This window comes from Canis lupus, chromosome 31, assembly GCF_048164855.1.
Source record: "Canis lupus baileyi chromosome 31, mCanLup2.hap1, whole genome shotgun sequence".
In the NCBI taxonomy this organism is placed as follows: Eukaryota; Metazoa; Chordata; class Mammalia; order Carnivora; family Canidae; genus Canis; species Canis lupus.
The window spans coordinates 34,433,318-34,460,544 of NC_132868.1; the positions used below are offsets into that span (position 1 = coordinate 34,433,318).

Below are 27,227 nucleotides of genomic sequence, written 5' to 3' on the forward strand. Positions count from 1 at the left end.
ACACATCTGCAGCCGGAGCTGGAGCCAGAGGCTTGGTGTCGGGCAAACCTTTGAGTTTCCTTCCCGCCTTGGGGGCTTCCAAGTGTGGTGACCAAGAGAGGGGACACTTACATCTGCCTCAGACTCCGGATCGGCTTCGTGGGGCCCGTGATCTTGAGGCTCACGTCCATTCTCTGGGTCGTCCTCTGCTTCATCTTGGTGATGGTTGTCCCTCTCATAGGCTAGCAAATCGAAGGGATGACATCAGTGCAGGTGAACCGGACGGGACTGTGCCCCTTCAGTCCCAGAAAAGCCCCCAGTGGGCTTTCCTCCAGACCACTTCACCCAATCTCTCCTCCAGAGAGGCTAGTTCACTGCAAAGCATACATCTCAGCTTTTCTGAATAAAACTATGTTCCCTTCCCCAGACTGTGTGTCTCAGGAGATAGCGTGGGTAAGCGATGCCATGCTTACCTTCTAAAACAAATATTTATGAGGGCAGCTGCATCCCCCCCTCCTTGTGATGCAAACAATAACCAGAACTTCCTCACTACAGGAAAGCCCAGTCCACTGGATGCTGCTGCTATTATCAGCTGATTTGGGGTACCATGAGAGGAAACAGCAGGGAACCAGAAGAAGATGGTAACGTCTCAGGAGACGGAAGAAAGAACAACCGCATCTGTGGAGCTCAAAGCCAATCTAGCCCATCCTGTGTGGTCCGATATGGCAACGATGAGGGCGGCCACCACACAGATGCATCTCGCACACACATTTACTTGCTGCTTAAAGCAAAACGTAATTTTTTTTTCCGGGGGAAAAAAAAATTTCCATAAAGGGAATTTAGATAAGAGCGTACAAAGCGAAGAACAAACAACTTTTTAAGTAAGTTGTGAGAGGAAAGGTTAAGTATATAGAGAGTATTTAGCTTACAGAAAATAGGGATGCAAGGTAACTTACCATCAGGTTTCAAGTGCACCAAGGGATTCATTAAATAAATAAGAGAGCAAACTGTTCTCCCGTCTTACTGATAATGGAACAAAAAAGCTTAAAGTGCCGTACAGGGGGACATAAGGAAAACGATTCCTTGACAATAAGGGCTATAAAATATCAGAAGAGGCTATGCAGAGAGTTTGGGTAATCACCTTCTTTTAGGCTCTTTTAAAAAAAGGATACCTGTCTGAGTGTTAGAGTTGCCAGAGAGGCTACTTTCTAGTTGTTACACAGCAAGTGATATTTGATAAATTACACAGGAGCCGCTCACCACCAGTGAAAGCTACTATTGCCTTAATTTGAAAAACTTTTAAAGGCAATGATCCAAAGGCTTTCAAGGTAAGGTGAAAATGGAGCCATTTCCCAGAGTACAGCAGCCCGGGGATAATGTGTCAGAAATAACAGTTCCGTATACAAAAAGCCTAAACGACAGGAAAAACATCAGAAAGGAAATACATGATCTCGAATAGTCTGGGCCACCAACGAGCACCGTTCCGGAGGACTGGCAAACACCTAACACCGACAACAAAAAAAGACACGCAGCACACAGACCTCCCTTGTGTGTACTCACACGTGCCCACTGCACTGGGTTGATAATCTGTATTACCAAGTAATCCAATTAACATATGCATCATCTAAGAAGTCTCACCACCTCCTTCCTCTTCTTGGATGCCCTGGTCCTCCGCGCCCTGGACGATATCATGATCCATAGCATCGTAGCGAGCTTGCTGCCTGTAACGGCACAAACATGATCAGTCCAGTGACAAATTAAGGAGCACAACTGGCCATAAGTCAGTTATATTTAACGGTAGTAATAAATGCATTTTTCCCCGTTTTCTTAAAGAGTCAGATTTTTTTTTTTTTTACACCTTTTGCTATCAGGCTTCGTAAGGATTCCAGATACGATTTCAAAGGATGCCTTGAAAGAGTGAAGACACCTTTGAAGTGATGAAGTAAAACACAGTCATCACCAAACCTGCTAGGTTATTTTGAGAGCTACACTAAGCTTAGAGACCTAACATTTTTAATCGGGGGGGGGGGGGGGAGGGACATTTATTTTAAAATGTTTAAAAAAACATTTGTTTTAAAAATGAAACATCTGGACGTTTAACTTTCAAGTCGTCGTCCTGCCCCAGCCAGGGGAGCCCCTCAGGCTCACAGGTAACACACACACAAAGCTACTGCCATCTGCTGATGGGATCAAGGGGGGGGGGTGTGCCCAGGTCATGATCCCAGGGTCCCGGGTTCGAGTCCCCCGTGTTGGGCTCCCAGCTCAGGGCGGAGTCTGCGTGCAGAGTCTGCTTCTCCCCCTCCCCTGTCCCTCCTGTGTCCCCTCTCTCGCTCACTCTGTCTCTCTATTAATAAGATCTTCAGAAATTAAAAATAAGTAAGGAGGACATGGGGCGGGGCCAGGAGGCTACCGGAGCTGCTCGGGGGGCCGCGGCCGCCCGTCCTCCGGGCCCGCCTGCCTCTGCCGGGCCGCCCCGGCCAGGAGCTGCTGCTGCCGCTGCCTCCACGCGTGGCCCTGCAGCCTCTGCTGGCGCCCGGCCTCCTGCTGCTCCCTCGGCCGCTGCTCCAGCTGCTCCTCGGACGCCGGTCGGAGTCTGGTGGCCGGCCCGGCCGAAGGACGCACCTGGGGGACAACGAGCTGCAGCTGAGCAAGGCATCGGGACCTCTGGGGCGCCTCCGCCTCGTTTCTCACGACAGGCTCAGGAGGCAGGGCCGGCGGAGCGAACCCCTGGAGTCAGGTGAGTAGATGCCAAGGCCCCGGGCGCCTGCCTCCCACCCTCGATCGCCCGGAGTGGCCGGCGTCCCGGCAGGTGTTCAGTGTGCTCCCTCTCACGAGGAAGGGGACACAACAGAAGAACGCCGTTTTGGACCGTAATTAAGTGTTATGTTCGCAAGGCTCTGCCGTAAGCGGGTGCTTGGGGACCTCACGTTAACTGGGGCAGTGCTTCCAGGAAGAGTTGAAGATGCAAGGATGCCAATTAATACTAGGAGTGCATAACCAATCTCAGGCTACCCTGAGCCAAGAAAGAGGAAAAGAAAAAAGAGAAAAGAGAAAAGAGAAAAGAAAAATAAAAAAATGAAAGAAGAAAAGATAAAAGGAAAAGAAAAGAAAAAAGAAAGCCAATTTCAGATATTTGTGGAGAGACAAAGACCAAATTCTTCAGGACGCCAGGGTGGTGGGTGGCTTAGCACTTGAGCATCTGCCTTCAGCTCAAGGCGTGATCCTGAGGTCCTGGGATCGAGTCCCACATCGGGCTCCCTGCATGGAGCCTGCTTCGCCCTCTGCCTGTGTCTGTCTCTCTGTGTGTCTCATGAATAAATAAAATCTTAAAAAAAAAAAAGTCTTCAAAGAAAAAGAGAATGCATGAGAACAAAGTACCTTCCAATGAAAGGAAGAACTGATGCAGGAATCCTTAAACTCTGCTCCCCACTGGGCTACCCACCACTCTCTCCTGCCCACCCTCTCTCCCAACCAACACAAGCACAAGCAATTTTCACCAAAGGAAAGAAGGTGCAGGGGTGAGGGAAATCAAACCGACGGGGGAATTACTTTTGAAGAAAGCTATGAGGGACACAAGGCTGGGAGAGGCTTCTCCATGCGAAGTGTGCAACAATGTGGAAGTACAACAGAGGCCTTTGCATCTACTCAGCCCAGAGCCTCAACCAGCTTGAAGTCTTAGAGTCTGAGGCCACACAAAGCTTCAGAGTCATAAATAAAAGGTGATCAGCATCTATGGAAAGGCCAAGTAGCCCACTGCTAGGTATCGGCTTAGAGACAGCAGAAGAGAGACAGCCCTCTGCGCTCAGTGTTGCTTCCAGTTCTTTTAAAGTATGATGTCTCATAAAAATGGATTTTCTAAAGGGAAAAAGCCTTACTTCTGTGAGAAGGCAGGCTCTGTAGGGGGAGCCAGAGCAGGGACTGGTTAAACATACTCACCCAGTGGGGCATTCTTAAGTGCTAAGATCAGCCTTTTGACAACCTAATAACCACCTTGAAGATGAATGTGCAAAAGCCAACCTACCATTTGATAGTAAATGAACAGGGAGAGGGAGGCTTTTGAGTCTAGAAAATGAGACCCTTCTCGGCCTCAAGATGCTGGTGGGACTTGAGCACGTTCTGGGAAGTGCCCAGTCAGGCGCTCATGCCTCCTCCTACTGCTCAAGGAAGGGAGCGTGATGCTCCCTTGTGATGTGCTGCTCGCAAAGAAAATACACACACCGACAATAGCCTTCTCCTCCCACCGGGCATCTTCCTGAGCCACGTGAGCAGCTAAGCCACGAACATTACAATAGAAAGCTTAAGCATGTGCATTCAACGTTTAGTGAAGTCCCTCAATTTTTATTTGAGAGACTGTCAGATATGGGGAGGCTTTTTCAGTGTTTACAAGCAAAGCCACGTTCCCTATCCCAGCTGACAAAACATCATCCTGGTGGACAGGAAGTGGATGACCTCTTACCTCAGCCGGAGCGTGACCCCCTAGAAGGTTGGCTTCTTCTCTGGCTTCATGCTGTTCCTTCCATTCCCGATGCTGTTCCTTCCATTCCCGATCCTGCTCCTCTGGAGATGGATCGTGTTCCTCCTCCAGATGCTCAGCCTGCCCGACCTGCTCCATCGCTTCCTCTTCCAGGGCCTTTCTGTGCTCCTCTTCCACCTGCCGCTCCTCGGGTTCTCGGGGTTCCGCGTCGTGCTGGTTCAGATCTGCTGGAGCCTGAAAGTCTGCCTCCTTCTGGGTGGGAGGGTAAAGTTTTGATTCTTCTGTTCTCCTGGGAACTGTTTCATGTGTCTGCCACGCATCACTATTTCGAGACACCTAGGCCAAGCACATCACTGGAAATGACACTCTTCCATTTTGAAAACAGTGACATAATCTCTATGGGGTTACAACATAAACAAAACCCTGGCGTCTAGAAGTAGAGAGTCCTCACTGAAAAGTATGGCTGCAGTGGAGTCACTTAACGCTTCTCACTATGTAATCTCACTTATAAAAGAGAGAGAACATAAGCAAAATTTCATCTCAGAAACAATACGGTTAAGTAGTTCAAAAGTAAAGCCTGCACGTGACCACATCTCAGCAGACCCTTCCCTCAAAAGCAATCTAACTCCTGTTTCTCCTTTAAAACAAAAGGGAAAAAATCCCTCAGCCTTCAAGTAATGCAGTGTCTATGTCACCTGCTTCAATGTAAATTCTGTTTTCAATAAGGATTTGAAAGAGTGGGACACCTGGCTGGCTCAGTTGGAAGAAGGTGTGACTCCTGACCTCAGGGTTGTGAGTTCGAGCCCCATGGAGGTGTGTAAAGATCACTTAAATGAATAAAACTTTAAAAAAATATATAATTTGAAAAGAGAAGGACAAGATCAAGTTGAAGATGAATTGGGTTTATTTTTTATTAACTAATAAAAAAAATTGCCATTACTAATAGATGCCCATGGTAGCTGCAAATAGTGCTCATTAAACCAAATATAAGAAAATATTTTTTTTATGTACTAAATAGCATTTCCTCGTAGATCAGAGGAAATATTTTGTATTTTGTATCGCTAATACAGAAAAGTCAACATAAAAAAAGGCATATCTTTTTACAGAGGACTCCTCTTCTAAAATTGGTTGATTTAAATGGATTTTCCTGGATTTAAAGTTTCAGAGATTTCCATGTGATCTTCATTACTTAGAAAAGAGGGGCAAAGAAGAGATGATACAATATCATAAGAAAATATATCACTCCTCCCCTCGTCCAATCTTCTTTGGTCAGACTGTTCTTCCAAATTGAAATAAACGTGAAGCCCTCTTCTTAAATTAGCAGAACTATAACTGAGAAACTGGATTGATTAATTGAATGAATGAATGAATGAGTGAAATGAATGGAGGAAGAAAGCCCTCTCTCAGACATCTGAGGACAACTTCTGGAGATATGTCTTACCAATGTCCTCACATACCTGGCACGTTTGACCTAATACTGCCCTGGCTTTATACGAAATATTTCTCTAAGGGGCCCTAAGTGCTTTCAGATACGTGCCAATTATCTCCACAGCCATTCCCATGAGAAAGGTGACAGCAGAGAACTACCAACCCCACCTCCCAGATGAAAAAACTGAAGGTCTAAGGCATTAAAAGATAAATTAATCCAGTAAACTGGTAGTGAGACCAGGAGAGAGAACAGAACCAATTCCCAGGCCAGGGATCTGGTCATGTCTTCTTAATAGTAGCAGACAAGGGTCCAGAAGGACACAGAAGGTCCCGTCTGTAAAGGAATGAAGGCTTCCATGAGGTCCTCTCACAGCAACTGAATGATTCCCATAAGATGGTAACTCAGGACACAGCTCTCAAACATTCACTGTTAAAAACAACTTCCTTGGGGAGACACATAGCCATATTTGCCATTTTTTATGCATGTGATTAAAACAACAATATGTGAGAATTAAAGATAAGGATGACCCTACTTTGGATGTCCCTCTTATAAGATAGTCTTCGGCAAAACCTCAATTTTTATGAAAAGCAGAAATTAAAAAAAAAAAAAGGGTGGATTAAGAGACTAGCACTCATACCTTTGATGGCTTTATAAAGACCTCTTAAATACAACGTTTGGCTTGTTCTGTGTGGACCTAGCAGTGCATCAAGTTCGACTGTATCAGCAACTTCAACATGAGTGGGCTGTAAACACCCTCATGATCATTCAGTCTTCTCACTCCACCCCCCCAAAAAGCCAAACGACAAGAACAACAAAAAGAGGTTAAAAAAAAGCTTCAGACACAACAGCTTCTTCAAACCAATAAACCCACCTGAATAAACAAAGCCAGTATTTCCTTCCCAGAAAACACTATAGCAGGAGTTCTCAAAGCATCCTCCCCAGACCAGCTGAATCAGTTACAAATGCAAATCGTCAGGCCTCATCCCAAAATAACTGAACTGGAAATTCTGGGCTAGGGCCCAACTATCTGCGTTAAAACAGCTCTGCCGGGGGCTCCGATATACGTGCAAATTTGAGAACCACTGTTGCACAGGAAGAGGTGGCAATATATAGAGCCGTTCACCTGGTGACAGCATGACGGGGAAGTGACCCGACCGTGGAAGAGCAGTTGGCGCCTCTTACCTCCCGTGGCTCTCCGGCTGTGTTCTCCCTGGCTGTGTTGTCGCCTCGTGGAGAATGTGTCACCTGGGTCACATTCGGCTGCTCTGCTTGTTCTGGCTTTCGAAGGCTTGGAATCCGATTCAGAGTATCTTTCAACTGTTTATACTCTGCAACTTGCGTCTGTGTATACATTGCACAACCGGATGCCAATTGTACAATGTGAGGAGGGAAAGAGACATGATCGTTCATGGATGGACATTAGGGTTCACTGGAAGCCTAGGCTAAGATATTTTACGTACGTACAAATTAGGAAAAATATGCAGATTATTTCCATGCATTAGCTATTCTTACTTGGACATGCTTACCCATTTTTAAGCACATGCAAATGAGAATTAGACATCAAGGGAACAGAGAAAAAATATCTAAGACAGATGTTAGTTTCTCATGCTATGTTAAACAGTCAGAATTCTTATAAATAACTTTGTGGTATAAATACCATTATTCACAAGGCAGTTTGCAACCAGCGTTATAGCATTAAAAAAAAATCTGTTTAAAAATTCACACAATTATATAAATACAAGCGCAGATATCTTTTACCAAATTGGTCTGAGTAATGTTTTCCAGTGAAAAGGAATCCGAAGTTTAAAATAAGTAAATATATATATAAATCGCTCAGGCCACCCCCTTACTCCCCACCCCCTCCATCAACCTGTACTCAAATAGGGTCCCTCACTCTCCAGAAGGCTTCTGGTATTGTGCTCTGCAGATTTAGGAAGGCAACAGCGTAGGCATGAAATGAGCCTAGATTTTTATTCCTCGTTGTGAACCTTCCCTCTTCTAAGGTGATAAAGGTACTCATGTAAGTATTAAATACAATATACTCATATGGGCGTATCTGTGTATATGTGGTGCAGTGTGTATGTGTGTGTGTGTGTGCACAATATTTTTCATACCAGGAGCTAGAAAGGCAGGGAAAAAAAATCAAATACCTTAACTAAGAAAATCAATAGACACTGCTCATACTTAGCTCATCATATGCACCAACACTGTTGTCCTAAAACAGAGATTCTGTGTGTGTAAACACACACCTACATAGACACACACACAAAAACCACAGAACTCTTTTCTGGACAAATTTCCCAGACAGTGCGCACAACAGAGCAGCTGAGTGGAGGCTGGAATCCAGCTGGCGCTCCCGCTGCCCCAGCCGTGCACCCTGGCATAGCGAGTGCTCTTCCACCCTGACGAAGAGGGGCCTTTTTAAATTCTTTTTCCAACTCACACAAAGGTGAAGAAGTTTTCTTATGAAATCTGTCTCAGGGGAGCGCTTCCTTATAATTCGTACAAAGGTATGCCACATGGCTAACAGTGAGTGGCCCTTATCCCAGAGATCTATCAAAACACTTGCATACCAACTTTAGAGGGTCAAAGGCAATCTTTAAAAAAAGACATCTGTGCACATAGTGACACTTTTCGTAAATATTTCTTCTTTCTCCTCCTCCGAGATACATATTTGAAAGCAGTTATGCTGCAGCTCTCAAACATTAGTGTGCATTGAGAATCATGAAGGATCGTGTTAAAAATGCAATCTCCGGGGCCCCCATCCTAGGAACTATGACTCGGTAGGTCTGGGACAAGGCCCAGCTAACTTGATGCAGGGAAGTCTCCAAAAACACCAGCTTATGAGTTACCCGTGACCGTGATGTCAAGAGGACCTAAGCTCTAACCTCAGTTCTGGTCGCTGATCTTAGGCCAGCTATTTTCCCTTTGACTTCCTTGCATTTGGTTATAAAAAAGGGCACAATGTTATAAAGTAGACTGCGAACATTAAATAAAATCCTGTATGAAAAGTTCTTATGATGATCCCAGACACACTGTAAACTCAAATTCTATTTTGTTCTTGCTTTCCCCCACTCGGCTACATTTAAAAATTGGGCTGTTGCTTAGTCTGAGATTTGTGGCCATCACAGCACACAGAATATTCAAATCGGTTTGTCACAATGTTTGCATGAAAAACGGCCTCAAATAAAGTAATACTTGGTAAAAATTGTATAAAGAAGGTTTTAAGTGAAACAATCTCCTAAAGTCCATTTAATTTGTACACGTGTAAAATAATACCACACAGCTACTGCTTCATAGGGAAATATTATATCCAATGACTACCTTGAAAACAAGTCCCACAAACAGATGCTACAGCCTGTGAGATGGGTCAGGGCCCAGCATGTTATGCTTTTCATAATTTTATAAAGACAAAAAATAATACACGGTCTCCTGATTAAGGACAGATAGCTGGTTTTCCTCTTAAATCTTTCCACAGTAGAAAAGTGCAAACCCAGTGGCTAAGCTAGCCATTCCTATTTACTTGCATCTCCTAGAAAGCTGTAAAACACAGTATGGTATCGCTTTCATAAGCTCTCCGACACCTGTATTTGTGCGCTTGCACATTCAGTGCATAAGCACGGAGGGCCTGCTCTGTGCCAGGGGCTGTTCTAGGCTTTGAACAAACAGAATTTATGACTCCTGTTTTTCCTTCTCCATTGACATGAGGTCTCTTATTTTCCATAATTTGACCAAGAACACCTAAGGCTGGTCGTAAAAGGAGCGTGCGTAGGCTGGAATATGGGAGCAAAGGAGGGGGGAATGGAAGAAAAAGTCTGACAGTCATGTAGTTGGGAGCTAGCATCATAAAATCCTGTAGATCCTAGAAGAAGAGTCACCACAGGTCAGAGAGTGGCAAAAGACCATACAGATGGGACCATCTCTGGGATTTAAACAAGCATTAGCCCATTGCGTGTAAGATAGAAGTGGTCACAGGTACCACACTACCGGTGCAAAACCTCATCAAAGGATGATTTCATATTCTCTTGATTGAATTTCGAAAGCATGCATGATCCTCAGGATCAGGAGAGCTGTGTGTCCGAAGGAACTCACTCAAGATTGGCTTGTCAGAGACCACATGCATAAAGGAATTCGGAAATGTTAAGCAGATTGTGACAAGAACCCACAGAGGCGGCTACCCTTCTAACCTGTGCAGCCGCTAGTGCACTCTTGTGGTCTTCCAAAGTCACTACAAGCTGTTCATGCTCCGAGAGTAAATTCTTATGCTGTTGCTACACAAAAAAGAATGTTACATGTTGAGATTTAGCATTCCCAGACAGATTCTTCTTCCGCTGCTGACAGTGGTATGAACACCCAAAGGCAGCTTGCTTGTCTGCTTGTCTGCTGTTCTGGTGACACTTGCTACGTTTAAGAAATCGTCGGAGAGAGAGGACGATTTGCTGAAACCGAAAATGCGCTACACCTAAGTATCACAATCCTTTACAATGAGATCAAAACCAAAGGAATGAATATTTCATTATTAATAAACCTTGGCAAATAAAATGCTTATTACAAGGCAACCACGTAGCCAAAGAATCATTTCGCTACTAATGAAAACGTTTGGATTTTTCAGACCATCTTTTAGCTTACAGGGCAGAAGTGGTCAAAGTACTGGGCACATTCTAGTTTATGCAAAGCCCAGAATAACAGTGTGGATTTGTAATGCAGGTCACTTAAGGGCTGACTGGTCAAGCCATTCTACAGAGTAAAGCAGGCCAATGCCAAGCAAACGCTCCGTCTTGTTTTACCTTGACGTCTTGAAGCTGTGTGTGCATGTCTTGGTGTGCTTTCCTTAGTTGTCTGTTTTCTTCTCTCAAATTGTACACGGTTTCTATTTGCGGGAAAAAAAAATCATGCATAAAGCCTTAGGATTTTTTTTTTTTGGCTTTGGATCCCATTATTTTCATATCTAGAACTTCACATAACTATTTTTAGGATTTGTTTTGAACTCTGTACAGTATGCCCAATCAACGACAACTGTATCACTTTGGGATGTGGCATGGATTCAGCTTGATATTCCAATACAATCTGGTTCGGGAGTTTAAATACTTTTAAGGAAGCTACACAGTGTGGAAGTTAAGAATTTCTAATTAGTCAGGAGTTGAAAATGAAGGACTTCTGTCAATAAGCAGGTCCTCAGGAACAAAGTGTAATGGGCATGGATGCTATAAGATTTGAGTCTCTCCACAAATTAAAAAGAAAGTTTCAAAGAGTACAAATCCTTTTTCTCACAGAACCAATAATCTCCACAGACCCCATCAAGTACTTCAAGTACAAAGACAACTCAAGAAATGAAGAGACAGAGAGAAACTCCACTTACCTGTTTAAAAATTCTAAGTATATTTTCTTATTTCTTATATATTTCTTATTTTCTTTCCTGCCTGATGCAAATTCCCCCTCCAACAGCGACAGGACAGTTTTTTCCAGGGCAACAATGTGAGACTATAGCTGCCCAAGGGAAGTCCTATAATCTCTCCCACCTCAAGCCCACTGCTCAAGGAACAGCCTCAGTGACGTAAAGACGCCAGGCCCACCTCTCTTACCCTCTTGGTGATTTTCTCACTTTTGCTGTTTCTGGACACTGGATGTTATAAACTGGCAGCCCCAGGGCTGAATCCAACTCATTTTCTCTTTTTTTTTTTTGGCCCTTGCAGTCTTGCAGTGTTGGCCTATGCAGAGTGTTCCACATTTGAACCATTTAGAAATCAAGGATCTGGGTCTACTAAGACCTGGCAACACGAGGCCAATTCTCACGTGACAATACTCAGCAGAGGTTGAATGGTGGCAGGGAACATTCTAATTCATTTTGCAACGGGAGACACCTCTGAAAGTGAAAGGGGATGCTGTTAACGACACTGCTGGGACAGGAGGTCTGAGTCTACACTGCGCTGGGCAAACAATCCCTGAGTGGACGTCACCCCCTGCAGACAAAATCCTAATCCTCCAGCGCGGCACTCAGCACTGAGAAAAGTGTCCGTCACCATCTCTTACCATATTTTCTGCCCACTTTTACTCCTTTAGGGTCCCCGCCTCGCCCCTGAGCTCTGGATTGCTGACTGGGTGTAGGGGAGAGGTCAAGAACAAGTAGGAAAGGTTTCGACTCGAAGGTCAAAATACCACTGGGAATCAAGGGGGAATACCATGGGTACTGTCAACGTGCTGTTGGCTGGATGAGGCTTTAGGACACACACACACACACACACACACACACACACACACAGACAGGTGCACTCAATACCCAAACTGCTAGCTTCTAAAGGAGTTTTCCATCATAAACTCAATGGTGGTTGCTTCTGTGCCTTAAATGTATTGCCCTTGAGTAAGTTCTTTAACTTTATGAAGGTTTCAATTTCCTCATTTGTTAAATTAGGCTAAACACAATGCCCAGCTTACAGGCTGTTATGAGAATTAAATAAAATAACCGCACGAAGAGCTTCACCTGGTCCTGGCACATGGTAAACATTAGCTGAGTGTCAGCTATTATTAAAACAGGGAAGGAAAAGAATAATTATCTAAGCTTATAGGCTACTGGCTCATCTCCCTAGGGAGTCTAAACTCTCTCCTGGCATCACACTGAACTTTACCAGAGACTACCTGGATTATACGCCTGAGTTGCCACTACTGACCTGCCTCCATTGCAATATGCTTTAACTTACTGTCCGCAGCTTTTATCAAAGGATCATAATTGAACGGAAGTGCTGACGGAGGAACTGCTCATAAAAGTGCCATCAAAGGCATTGTCACACCCTATTGTTTAAGGCCTCTCAGAAACTTCTCCCAAAAACTAACTGATACTGGAAATACTGTTCTCTCTCCCCCCTTCTCTCTCCCTCTCTCTGTTTCTCCCTCCCTTGCCCCACCCACAGGGTAGGTACACTCTCTTTCTGATAAGAGGCCCATAACTTACTGCATTTCCCTTTCTGTCCTGGCTGCCAGGAAATTTAGGCCAGGTTACGAGGCTTAAATTCTCTTAGTACGCAGAACTCACGTACAAGTGTCCTCCTCTTTTCCACGGTTCTGATTTATAACCTCTACATATAATTTGTTAAAATTTTACTCTAAATTGCCCTTTGTTTCAAAGAAAATAATACCAAGTAGACGTAAGAAGACACGCTTTATATTACCTTTGTGAGGACTTTTCTCTGTTATCTTCATGATCTCCACCATGTGCCCATACCACCAACAAGCCAACCGACGGCCCTGCATGTCCTGCGTGTCTATAGCTCGTGGGTATTATCGGCTGACACTTGGCCCAGATCTCTCAGGACCATGTTAACCCTCTGCAATCTGCCTCAATGGCTACTTAACTCTCATGTGCCTTTTTGTTATAACTTATTATTTTGAAATACTTATAGACATAACAATGCAAAAAAAAAATGTACAGAGAGGTCTAAAGTACCTATCACTCAGATTCCTTCCCTCTATGACGGTATCTTATATAAAATAAAAATAGAGTTTGGCACAGTATAACTAACTGGACCACAGACGTTCCTTGGATTTCACCATTGTTTTCACGAGCACCATGTGACTTTTTAAACCAACTGTCGCACTTCAAACTTATTAAGCACCTGGATAATTGATTGCAGAATATTTCCCTTTCTTCCAGACTTTACATACACTCAGAGTGATACATTTGTTTCAGAATACCATGAAAATACCTCATGCTGACAGTGATCATGTATCAGAAACTGTCCTAGGTGCTTTACATAAAACCCTGCGAGGTTGGTAACTTTTTTTGAATATCCCAGTTTGACAGATGATGACGATGAGGCCCGTGGTGATCATACAACTTGCCCATGGTCGTAGAACCAGTAATTGAAGAGGCCAAGTCTCGCCAGGGCAGTCTGACTCTAGATCCTGAGCTTTTCCAAGCTACTACTAGCGATCAACAGGTAGATTTCTTGGCCCCTTGGAGACTAGGAAATGCACGGGGCAATTTTGATCGTTGCACTGAATGTGAAGCATTGATGGCATTTTGTGGGTAGAGGTCAGAGATACTAAATATCCTACAGCACACATAAAAATGGCCCTGCCCGATGTGGCCAGTGTACCCCATCGAGAAACACCAAGTACTCTATCCTGTTTCTCTAAACAAACCCAAAGAGATAAGGATCAATGTGACATGTTACAAAGAAATACGTGCCTATAAATAGCCACATGATAAATGTGAACCAATCACCATGCAAAAAAAAAAAAAAAAAAAACACAAAAACCAAAATTCTACTTTACTGAAACATTACAGGAGTAGTTATTTCCATGTAAACTAGCTAATCAGACTCGCAAATACCTTTTAGCTTAGAAAGTTCTTGTTCTTTCTCCTGCTGTAGCTGCAGGTATTTCTGCTTATGGTCATTAAATGTCCTACTGAAGTCTTCTCCTTGTCTGCGGTGCTCTTCCTCCAAGTCGCTGTGCTGCTTCTTCAGCTCTTCGTGTTGACTCTGCGAAGATGAGAACCTGAGCAGAGATGCACATTCTCGAAATGACACCCCAGCTGACAGCGCCTCAATCTCTCCCTCCCCCCCCACCCCCCCCACCCCCTCACCCCCACCCCCGGCCCACCGACAGATGAAGCGGGAGGCTTTGTCTTCCTCAGGCTTGCTGTTAATTTGGGCAGCTCCCCCTCCATTTCCCTCACATTTCAAATCAAGTGTTGGGTATCCTGGCCAAAAATAATCTTCTCCTCAATTTCCAACGTCGGTAAAGACAACAAGAAGTTAGAAGTCAGCAAGGAGAGAAGGGGAGGGGAAGGATCCGGGGCAACTCCCTGGACTCACACTGCTGTGGAGACAGGGTAAAGCTAATGGAAAAACTATCCTTCTATGGATATTCCAGGCTTCCTCTTTCAATCTAATGTTTTCCCAGCAACATTTTTTATTTCCCTTCTTTAAATTTCAGCCCTCTGGGTAACCCAGTTTAAAGAAAAAGAAAGAGAAAAAAAGAACAGATTTCCTTCCCTTTGGGGGAAATAATACATTGTTTATAGAATGATTATTTGCCCTACTTCTGGGTCAGAACACCATGCTGTGATCACAGTTTAGATAAATCCCACGGTCTCCAAATGCTTAAATGTGAAAGGACAGTGTGCCTTAATCCACACACAGCTTTCTGGATAGTAGGAAAGGTTCTGGCTTCAATAAAAAGCACTTGCTCTCCTGATATGGGAGGAAAGACAACGCCAAACCAAAAGTGAGGCAGAGGAGGAAGGGAGGCTGGAGGCCTAGAGATCAGGGCATGGTTTCCCCGCTGTGCAGAACACTGGATGGCATCCACTCCTCTCTTCTAGCTTGACAGAAATAATGAATCTCTCCCCTCCACTCACTCTCTCTCTTTCTAAGTCTTCTTGACACACAATAATGAGTTTTACCCCAGAACCAAGGAAGGAGAATCTTTAAATATAAATTGTGTTCCTGGGGTAGGTGAAAGGACACATTAAGTATCGGTAACATGAAGGAGGCGTTTCATTGTCTGCTGCCTCTGGTGCACCGGGGATCACAGAAACGTCTAAGGAAGACCACTGTGAGACATGAAACAAGCAGACACAAACAAAAAAAGCCTTAAAGGATAAAGAGAAGAATAAAATTTTAAATGAGGTGACCAGACAGACTGATTTACAAGAAAATGTATTAATAAGCTGACCGTGATTTTTGCAACTGGGGTGATTAGAGGAGGGGACACGTCACAATTCTACATCGTGTTTACTGCAAATGTGACTTTAATGTTCCACGTTACCACACAAATCAATCTTCTGTAAAAGCTTTCCCTGATCACTTAAGTTACTCAGTTAATTCTTTCATTCATTCATGAGGAACAACGTTAAATGACTCACTTTCAACATCTGATGCTGCACGTTCAACGCACTGTATCTACTATTGGAATCTTGCTGCAAATTGAAAAGAAAATAGTTAACACGATGATAACGATTCTGGCTCTCTTGCTAAACTAGCTTAAAGCACTTAACAGAAGAATTCCATTTATTTCACTCATAGAAGCTATGATGAATGCCCTGCTCGAACCAGGACGTCTCCAGGGCCGGCTCTTTATTTAACGGCAGGAATGAAGTTTTAACATTCCTGGAAGTTTGCTAGACTTTAGTTAAAGAAAAAGCAAGGCATGGCTTCATAAACGAGCAGCTTGGCAGGGCCCTGGAAATGATTTATGTCCCCTCTCAAGTTGCGAAGAACCAGGGCTCAGAGGCACAAGGCACTTGTCCAGAGACACAGTCACCGCGCGCGGCTAACACCCTGTGCCAGGGGCTCCGGGGGGCTGTGGCGATGAACCAGCGAAGGCCAGGCCAGGCCTCACAGGCTTTGCAAGGCTTAAGGAAGGGGAGAGAGAAGGCGCTTTCCTTCCCGGGGCTTCGGGGGTACGGCATTCTCCATCTATCACTCCACCCAAATGAGAATCTATTTCACAGACTGAAGAAACTGAGAAAGGATAAGCAATAAGCGGAGGGCAAGCATTTCCTTTAGAAGTCGAGCCAGGACTGAAACTTGAGTCTGGGCCACGTTCCATGCAGTGGGTTCGTCTGTGTCCCAGCAGGACACGGTTACACACGGACCCCCCACATTTCCATTGTCCGCCACGCCCCCCGCTCTATCCCACCTCCAGCCCAAGGACACCCTCAACCCTTTAGAGTTGGGGTTTTTTTTCCCCCATTTTTTTTTTTTTTTACAATTCCTAAAATGAACTGCAATTTTGCTCCATCGCTTTATTTTACTGCTTTACTCTTTTACTTGACAGAGAAACTGTGTTACGAAATGCACAACAGAAAGCACACAGTTTTAGTTAGGGCTTTTAAAAGCAAGTACGAGTTGAAAGCGGACAGCCTCCCAGCTATGCAAGGAACGGACCCTTCTCGATTTTAATACCCCCAAGATGCCAATGGTTCATCCAACCAATGCTTATATGATTTTCTTAGAGTAAGAGAAAAAGTTGCTTTGGTCTCCAGTTAATTTGGACTGTGCAAGTGACAGTAATGTTGTGGGATTCTTTTAGCAGCAAAAAATAAATAAATTACACACACACACACACACTCCAGCCCTACAGTCCTATGATTAACATAGTAAAAGATTTTGCCACTATTATTTCCCTCTCTTTTTCATAAAATAATTAAGAAAAAACCCCCAACTTACCCTTCCTTTATTTAGTGTTTCTTGTGCTTCTAACTTATAAACAAGAAAATCTAGAAAATAAAAAAAAATGGAGAAAATGGGGTGTAATTAACTCATTATGGAATTTTTAAACATCTAAAAGAATAAAAGCACATTTTGTACACACTTGTGGGAAATATTTTAGGTTTAAAAACAATCGGCTTGGTAGCCTACTTTGTTTTGCCTCTCAATGCTTTAGAAAGACTAGGAAAAAAACTATTAGATAATTTTCAGCTTTATTTTAAAGCTGTACATCTTGAATAAATAATGTATACATTATAACCAATTAGTTAGAGGTGAATTTATAACGTGCACTCTGTGATTAACTCTCCTTGAAATTAAGGAGGAAAAAAAAATGAGGCACATCTGAAGACAGAGATGATTTACTGCTGTCCACTAGATGGCACGCTAAAATCATTCAGGACTTGAAAAGAGAAATCAAGCCACAGAACCCATCTCTAATGCTCTTAAGGCTTTATTATCCACTAGATGGCTCTATAAAATCACTCTGCATTTAAAGACAAGGAAAATCCAAATCCTATCAAAGCATTTTAATGATGCTAAACTCCTCTTCTTCATACAGGCTTAAACCGAGGGTCAGTAAAACATCCTAACCCATCCTGCCCTCCCACACTCCCTCCCTCCATCCCACGCCAACATAATGAGACAAAATACCTAACTTATATTTCCTCACAGGATTTCACAATACACGAGCAAATAAATCAAACGAAGAATGTGGATGATTTCCAATCACGAGCTGTATAGAGCCTATGCTTTATAGAAAAATTCTGTTAAAAGTCAATGGGTTGCCCAATGCCTGTGCTAGACGCTAATTTTCCAAATTGAACCAATCAGCTGTGCCAACAAAAGCCTTCACAAGATAAAAACAAGTGTGTAACTTAAAAGACACCCTGCAGAGGAAAACAAAAGAGACACCATAAGATGTGATCAATGTGTTATGTTGCAAACATAGATAAATGTCTGTATGCCTGTGTATGTGTATGAATGTATAAAATGTGTCATATTCCGGGCAACACATGCTGTTGCTTCTCGGATATCTATGGCCAGAATTTTCGGGGATGAGTGACATATGTGTGTAATATTCAGAGTTAAAGCTGTTTATTTCTGATATAATATGTGTAACCAATGCTATGAACTGCCTCAAGGTGGCAGTGAATGAAAGATTCGGGATCCAATCTTAAGCAGGAATTACCGTATTGTTCAATGCGTAACATACTGCTTGACTTTCTCTGTCTACTTATAAAACTGACTCAGGGCTGATCTGAGAAAGTTCTTAACAACAACAAAGAAATAGTAAAGCAAGCACGCAATGTTTCAAAGAGGAGTATGATAAAAACACAGAACACAAACTGCATTTCATATTTACCTTCCTTTGCTTTTTTATGTTCAAGTCTTTCCTTTTGCAAGGATTTCTCTAATCTTGATCTGTGTTCATACACAACTGAAAGAAAAAAGTTAAAATTTGTCGGCAAAGAATTAGAAACTCTAAAGTAAAGGTAACATCAAATTTTCCAAACAGGGGGAGGAAAACACTTTGGGGTCTTCACGATTGAAATAAAAATGTATACATGTTTAAGTTCCACGTTCTGGGTTAAAAAAAAAAAAAAAAAAAGTCACAACAGACCTAATTCTGAGCTGACTTCTGCACAGTCCGCACCTTTGAAAACAATACTCTGAAAGAGGCTTCCTTCCACCTTCTTTTTCCAGCTCCTTCTCCTGCTTCTCAAATACGAGCATCTGTCGAATACGAGGCTCCACGTCTTCTCCTGGGCCAATGTGTCCACTGTCTGGACCTCTCCCACCATGTGCCCCACAGCTCTATTTCTAGCTCCCACCTCTCTTAGTTTGCTGGAGACTCCGGGGCTTTTCCACCTAGCTACCCCCTAAGTGCTGCCAAGTCCACGGGATCTGAACCTGAACGAAGGCCACACCCCCACTGGCATGAAAGAGACCGTGCGTCTCCCCTACATCAAGGAAAACACAGTGAGGGAGCCACAGAAGCCAAGAGGGGAGGGACCCTACAGAGAACCTACAGACGTCAGCTTCACATCTGCAGGAAGCCAACAGCAAAGTGAGGTCAGGCTGGAAGACGCCCCTGGACTTGGCCTGTCCCCACCTGCCCTGTCTACTCTGAAGAGCCAGCGATGCCCGGGGAAGAGAGAGGTAGTCTGGATGTCCTAGAGGGAAAACAGGGACGAGGAGCTCAGCAGAACTCTTCCCCACCTCGGCCTTCACATCTACAGCAAACAAGAGCTGGAGGAGTGGGAAAAGCTTTACTTTGGAACGAATAAAATAATTAAATGGCTATTTTATTTCTATAATAAAATGTATGCAGATGGACTAAACCAGACATAATACTTACTAGGCCGAGACTGTGTTTGTGGATACAAGTTATTAATACTTTTTTTTTTTTTTTTTTAAATCTGAGATGTCAAGAAGCATCCAGGTCTGTGCTAAGATTTCATTCCAGGACTGAAAACCCAACCTCACAGAGTGGTTTGTACAGGCCAAGAAGGGTGAGGGGGGGAATGGCAAAAACTGAATTTCTGGTGTTTGCTTTGAATCCTCTGTTTGTGCAGCATTATGGTCACATATGACCTCAATCCCGTGCCAAACTAAGCCAAACCTGTCATTTGGTTCATCTACCAGCGTCTGGCTTCCCTTGGCTACCCTAAGACACAACTGAATCACCCATCGCTGACTCGCCAGATACAACACATACAACTGCCTGACACTACTGGCCATCCCAAAGCGCCGAGGTCACAGCAACTCCACCCACCCACCCCCACGCCTGCTCTAACTCCTTGTCACTTGAAGGGACGCCCTGTCCCTCCTGCCCTTTCTCCAGTGTCACAGCTGCCAGTTGCCAGCCACTACTGTCCTCCTCCCAGGGTGCCTGCCATCTCCTGGGAGAAGTCCATCTGCCAGTGTCCAAACCCTCGGGCTTCTCCCTACCCTGCATGTCTCATCTTGTCATCCCAGAGAAACCTTCCACTCTCCGGGCTCCCTCTACCACTACCACAACCCCTATCTCTACTCACACCTCTAACATCTCTGGGCACAACTCTCAGAATGCCTACTACCACCCAAACTGGCTTGGTGTCATCCCCTGGCAGGTGTATGCCTCAATCTCAACTTCCTCGTCCTCCCCAGCCTCTTACAAGTCATCGCAGCAATCCCTGCCTTGGTCTTTTTTTCCACCAGTGTTCTGTTTTCTTTGCCAGATGACCCCTTCCCCCCAGTGCTATGGTTATAAAGGATCTAATACAACTTTGCACGTACTGAGCCCCTATGTATCTGGAAGCACATTATGAGTAGGAATGCGAAATGAATCGCCATGAGCCTTGGCCATAAGCAGCTCAAGTGTAACACAGTGGACAGGGGAGGTGAATTTTAAATAATTAGAGCTAAATACACTTAGCACAATAAAAGCATATTTAAGCCCAAGGAAAGTCAAGGAAGAGCCCTGGATGGGAGAGGGGTGAGGGAAGACTTCTCAGAGGTGGTCATCTCTTGGCTGGCTTTGAGAAGGAAGAGCAATTCGATAGAAAAGTGTGCCACGGGAGACAGGCACCTCTGGAAGACATCACAGGGACGAAGGCACGGGGGTATGAAATTGAGCTAAACGTAGCTGTACTCTAAGCTTGCTTGTAAGTCCATTGTTAAAAAATCACATTTTTCCCCCCAAATAAGTCTCTATGGCAGATAAGTCCATCTGCCAGTGTCCAAACCCTACTAAAACCAAGAAGTTCCTTGAATGGGTACTAACAGTATCATCTGGAATGATGTTTGGAACAAGGCAAGGGAAGAAAAGATTAGCACTACAGAACCTCACTAAGCCAAGCCCTAAACTGCAGGCTCATGGACTTTGAGAATTTCAATCAGGTGGGAAACATTTACAGGGGAACAAGTCCGTGACGGTGCTATCATGACATCCCAGAGGCAAGAACAGGATGCCCCAGGCACACCTGAGCTCCCCAGTGGGAAGGAAATATCCTGCCTCTCCTCTAATCCACTGGCCAAAGTTCCCAGGTCTGGGTAGAGTCGTGGGAACACAAACGTGCCCGGTACCCTGGAACTGTGGTGCACTAGCTGGATATGGGGTAGATGATTTCAGCAAGCGTGTGCACCACTTCCAAAGGAAACAACAGGAAGAACTGTCAAGGTCTTTTTCCAATGGAACTGCAGTGGCAGAGGGTGTGGGGAGGTCTTGAGGTTGGGGGGCTGCCAAGGAGGTCAGGACCACTAGAGGGAAACAATTCCAGCCTAGAAACACCCGTGAGGGGGCTCCTGGGTGGCTCAGTGGCTGAGCATTGGCCTTCAGCTCAGGTCGTGACCCCGGGGTCCTGGGATCAAGTCCCACATCAGGCTCCTTGCATGGAGCCTGCTTCTCCCTCTGCCTTTCTCTCTGTGTCTCTCATGAATAAATAAATAAAATCTTAAAAAAAAAAAAAAAAGAAAGAAAGAAACATCCGTGATTTTAAAAGACAGCAGCAGAGCCAACAAGACAAATTCGAGAGGACGGCTCACCACCTCAAACTCCCAAGTATCAGACCTTACTGTGGAATAGAGGGGAAGTAACGGCAGGGGAAAGCTGCACTTACGAATCACAATCCTGCACAATCCTCTACTGCAGCAACCACTGGCAATCACTTTGCAAACTTGCTGTGGCAAAGGAGTCTTGTATGGGACTTGGTAAGTGGGTAACGATGGTCTTTGCCCTGGGAAGCAGGGTTATGTCATCTCCCGGTAGAGTGGAGGGCCCACTGGATTGCAGCAGGCAGAGAGGGAGTCTAGGGGATGGAGTGAGAGGGTGGGAGGCTGTGCTCCACTCCCTCGGTCTCTTCCCCGCGACGCAGTCAGGTAGGTGATGTGCCAACAGCTGGCCCAAAGTGCCCATTTATCATACTGAGTCACACAACCGTCTCTTGACAGTCTGACACTCAGTGGGAATTTACACGTTCCACATCCTATTAGCAGTGTTGTCTCAAGAGCCAGAGAATCCTAGGACACTCCGTTACAAACTTTCATAAATACCCTAAACAGATGCTACACAACGTCCACGAAGCCAGGACGCGTTCGTGGATCACAGTCAAAATTCAAAGGCCGTGAGACACCTGAGCTATTCAAGGATGAATAAAATGGCATCGCTCATCAATAACAAGATCTGAGGCATGAAGAATGTGGTTTTGCAAAGGAAGTAAAAAAATAAAATAAAAAATTAAAAAAATTAAAAAAAAAAAAAGATGTGATAAACAGGAACAGAGGATGTACGTACACACCAGGAGGTGATTGTACTATTGATATTATCCAACTCAGAACTGGCCAAGCCCTTATTACATGGCACTCGCTTCTAACCCCAACGTAAAGTAACTTAAGAGTGCAGAAATGGGAAAATAACAAAAATAAGTAAATAGAATAAATGTAAACAATTTTTAAAAATAGCAAAAAAAAAAATGCAGCAATGGTTGCAGGCTGAGGAGGAGGCGAGAGGCGGGGAGAAGTGGGGTTCCTTCCCCGAGTTCCAAGAAGGGAAAACCATGACAAGGGGAGCCTTAAAAGATCTATAAGGGAAAGGGAATGGGTCGGTGAAAATTTACCCTCGGGATTGCAAATTCTAGAAAGAATGGGCGAGGGAAAGAGGCAGGTGGCAGCCTAATGGTTGAGAGCAGGATTCAAACCCCGGATCCGTGCCTTCTGGGGCGAGCTGCTGAACCTGCGCTTCGGCTTCCTCACCTGCTGTGGGTGAATAAGGGGAGCATCCACCTGTGAGCGGGTGTCGGGGTTACATGAGTGGGTCACTTGCGCCAAGTGCGCAGAACATGAGCTGGCACAGAGGAAATGCTGGGGCACCCCAAGATACTCACTCTCCTCCCTGTGGGGCTTAAGATTGCCAGGGAAGCAATCAGAGGATTCCCTGAGCCCTTTCAACCCTACAGTTAAATTCTAATAATAATAAAGTAATTACAGATATAGATATATGATTATGCATAGAGGGAGGGGGGACTCAGAAAGGCAATAAAATATTAATCTCAGTTCCCTTTTACTTAAAAGGAATCTTTCCCTTAAAAAAAAAAAAAAAAAAAAGATCAGTCCAACGGCTCCAAACTTCAGAAGCCTTTAAAAAAAAAATAATAAAATGCACACACACACATACACCCACACTGCCCTTAATTCTTTTAACATGCATTCTCCCGGCTTTGGAGCTAGTGATTTATCTAGAGAGGTTTACTGTTTCACTTAGGAGGAGGATCGCTAATCAATCCTTGTCACCTATCTCTATTTTTCTATTTATACTCTAAAGTCAAGGGCATCAGTCAAGATGAACTAATACCGCTAGAGGTACATAATGATTCAATCTGGGCATTCAGGATTTTTTTTTTTTTTTTTTTTTTTTTGCATTCAGGATTTTTAATGCAGAATTAACAGTGCAATGGGGGTAGGATTTGAATCACAAGAACCCATGAGAAAGAGATGAAAATGCATAATACTCATCATCTCCCCTGCGTCCTGAAAGGGAGTTTAATATTTTCCATGCAGTGGAGAACGGAAAGAGGTTTTACTCCTCCTTCAAGAGTTTAAAATCATGCCAGCTTCCTACAGCAATTTTCCATCTCAACTCTGACTTGCTCTGAAAGCCACAAGAGAAATTAGCTGTATACATCCACTATGGGCAAAACACAAATCCATGGCATTTCAGGGCAAACTGCTCCAATTCAGAATTTGAAAGCAACACTCCAAAATTAGACATAAAACACTGCTAAGTGTTTTAACACCTTAAGCCAAGAGAGGGCAATGTTTCTTTGGCAGAAGCCACAGCTCATAAAATTTTGCTTTCTGTCCTGACGATAACGTAAGGTTTTATCTTTATAAAAAAAAAAAAAATTGTATGAAAGTCACACAATTCAGCTTGTGAAAACATTAAGAATTGCAAGTATCTTTATCGCTTTAGAGCTGATAAAAATGAAAATGAACAAATCTGTGCTTTTGACTATTTGGTTGAAGGTTTGTTTTTTGGGTTTTTCTTTTAAAGATTTTATTTATTTTAGAGAGAGACAGAGAGAAGGCAGGGGGAGGTGCACAGGGAAAGAGAGAGGGAGATTCAAGAAGTTGCTGTGCTGACTACAGAGCCGGACCTGAAGCTTGATCTCATCACCCTGAGATCACGATCAGCTTGATCACTGAAATCAAGAATCAGCCACTTAACCCACTGAGACACCCAGGCGCCCTGGTGGTTGAAGATCTTCAAGTAGGAGGCAAGAGGGATGACAAAGAGGAAGATAAACTGAAATCACCTTAGTTCCCAGAACATAATACTTTTGAAGATTTGTTTTGTCTTTGTTTTTAGGCCTAGAATAGCAGATATTGTGGTTCTCAGCCACCAGATGTGGGATGGAGGACAGTCGCCCCCTCTTCTGTAGAACAATGACTCAGGAATTAACACGAAGACAGAGTTTTCCAATTCCCTTTCCTTCCTTCCTTCATAATTCTACCTCCTAAGGAGTCTGAGGAAGAATAGAGGAGATCTTGGAAAACAACGCACATACAACAAGGAAGCAAAAGAACAAGGTGGTGGTGACATTTTGAAGATCTCACTGGATCCCCCCCTCCAGCCCCTGGGAGTAGACAAGGGACACCCTGTGGCTATCGTCAGTGGTCAGAGTCTCAGCCCAGCTCTTTCCCTGGTGTCTCCCCGACTCCTGCACCATCTTCAGAAGGTCGCTACGACCTCTCACAGGTAACTCCTCAAAAGTTAGGCCCAGGTTGGACTTCTCGCTCATCCTAGTTTTACGTCTTCCAGCACAGTTTAACCTTTCCAGTCAGCTTGACAATTTATGGTTGAATTCAATTATTAATTAACCTTTCCCTGCGGTTAGCTCCCTTTACTAAATTACATATTCACATTCCAGGCCTGCGGCGCAGAACCTTGCAGTGGCTTCCCATCATGCTCCGAGTGACACCCAACCCCCTCCGCAAGGCTTCGCCAGGCTGTTGGTCCCGCTGCAGCCTGCCCTTCCTCGAACAGCCCAGGCACCCTCTCCCCCCAGCACCTTGCACCGCCTCTTCCTGCTGCCGCCACTGCTCCTTCTCCAGGCACTTGCACAACAGACCCCCTTATTTCTTGCAGACCTTTACTAAAAAGATACCTTCCCCCCAAGTCCTTTCCCGGACAATCTATTGAAAATTGCAACCTGCTCCCCACTCTCAACACTTCTAGTCTCCATTCCTACTTTATTTTTCTCCTTAGGGCATAACACCCTACCAAAAAAAAAATTATATATATATATACATACACGTGTCTGTTATTTGTCTTATTTATTGCTTTTCTATATATATTTATATATATATATTCTATATATTTTTAATATATATACTTATATATATATATTAACACACACACACATATATCTTCTTATTTGTCTTTGTCTTATTTATTGCTTTTCTATCCCACTAGAATATAAGTTTTGTCAGGGCAAGAATATCTGGTTTGCCTTATTTCCCTTCTGTACCCCTGGTACGTTGGATTGTCAACATTCGATAGATAATGAATGAATAAATGAATGAATGAATGAATGAATGAACGAACGAACTATAGGTGCCTTGAAGGCTGGGATTTGCTAGCTCCTTAATCCTCCTCTTCAATATCCCAAACCTTCATTACTACTTCAGTCCTGATACTCTAGTTCCTAATATCTGGTGGTATTCAATAGCTGTTAAATGAATGGGTGCATTTAGAAGATATTTCATACTTTTGCTCATTTGCCTGCCATCCTTTATGGCTGGGCACTTTTAAGCTAAATTTCCACATTTGTTGGCTCATTAGTACTTGCCTATTGCAGAGAAGAGAGAGGTAACAGAAAAAGAGATTAAATATAAATTTATCTGTTGATGTGCAGGCTCATAAGATTAGCATTAGTTAACTCCCAGCTCTGGAATACAGACGCTTTCAGGATGCTGAGAGAAAAAAGGACAGTCTGATTAGGTATTTTTCTACTGCATAGCAATTAAAGTTTTTTTGTTTTTGTTTTTGTTTTGTTTTGCTGCACAATAAAGTTCCTATAATAGCTCACACAAGTGTCTATTTTTAAGTTTGCTAATGCATACAGTTTATGAAGTCATTTAAATGGAAATTTTAACCATGATTTCAATGGTGCTTAACTGCCTTTTTTATTTTGGATAAAACTATACCCAGGCTTTCCCTCATGACACTCTCTGAGATTTGGCTTTCTCAAATAAGTATTACATTAGCTGACTTAAGATATATTTCTTCATAGAGGAGTCTTCTTTCAAGTGGTGAGCTACTAATCATCATTCTTATTATTAGATGAAATCTACTCACTCCTCATGAAAGGATTCTTCTCTTAGCTGCTTAGAGCTATTCTATTACAGCCCGGCAGTGTTCCTTCCAGACATCTTGAAAAACACAAAAGTGTAGGATTGACTCTTATAAAAAGCTTATAATCAATAAATTTGGGCTGTGAGGAGAGGTAAAGTCAGGTAAAACAGTAAGAAGACAATTAGCAGTCACCAAAGGTTACGTGAGCTGACATCATGTATCTGCTGAGCCAACAGATTTTTAAAAAGAACCTCTTTGCAAGCGGAGAGGAAAAATATCCTCCTGCCCCATGAAATGCTACACCTTACAAAGCAAAACTTATATATATATATATATATAATATGTATATATATGTGCATATATACTAAAAAATATATACATATATTTGCATATATATGGGGAACTTAAGAACTTACGGTAATAGAAGCAAAATTATTCTAAAATAGATGTATATAAATAGGCCCTGTACAGTAATATTCTTATTTAGCAGTCAGATATTAGCAGGACAGCATCATAGTGTTTCAGGACACAATGCAGGAGAGAAAGAGAAAGAGGGGAAGAGGCTTCTGGTCACCCCCAATTGACTCAAGGATGTAGAATGCCCTTTAGATGAGCTAAAATATGCAAAAGCACATTGGTTTTATAATAGGACTATGCATTTATGCATATACTTTTCAAAATTGATGTGCTTGAACCAACCATAAGACATTTCATTTTCCTAGGTGATCTGATTTATTCATGGGAACCTGTCTCTGAGGATAGTACCACTAACCCCAGCAAGGAGGGAACAAACACTCA

The 27,227-nt window shown here is 43.6% G+C and overlaps 1 protein-coding gene across 4 annotated transcripts in view; it reads right to left on the reverse strand.

Moving 5' to 3' along the window:
- Positions 1-27,227, reverse strand: part of GOLIM4 (golgi integral membrane protein 4) — a 78,086-nt gene that overhangs the window by 12,819 nt on the left and 38,040 nt on the right. The window contains exons 2-12 of one of the 4 annotated variants that reach the window (XM_072807984.1): positions 18,459-18,533; positions 17,054-17,103; positions 15,748-15,801; positions 14,209-14,359; positions 10,670-10,752; positions 10,070-10,153; positions 7,065-7,223; positions 4,436-4,789; positions 2,390-2,601; positions 1,621-1,700; positions 112-221 (exon numbers count right to left, since the gene is read on the reverse strand). In XM_072807984.1, coding sequence (XP_072664085.1) covers positions 112-221; positions 1,621-1,700; positions 2,390-2,601; positions 4,436-4,789; positions 7,065-7,223; positions 10,070-10,153; positions 10,670-10,752; positions 14,209-14,359; positions 15,748-15,801; positions 17,054-17,103; positions 18,459-18,533 — 1,412 coding nt within the window. Of the gene's footprint in view, positions 1-111; positions 222-1,617; positions 1,701-2,389; positions 2,602-4,435; positions 4,790-7,064; positions 7,224-10,069; positions 10,154-10,669; positions 10,753-14,208; positions 14,360-15,747; positions 15,802-17,053; positions 17,104-18,458; positions 18,534-27,227 lie in introns of all 4 variants that reach the window. The other 3 variants (XM_072807983.1, XM_072807986.1, XM_072807985.1) reach the window with 3 other exon arrangements.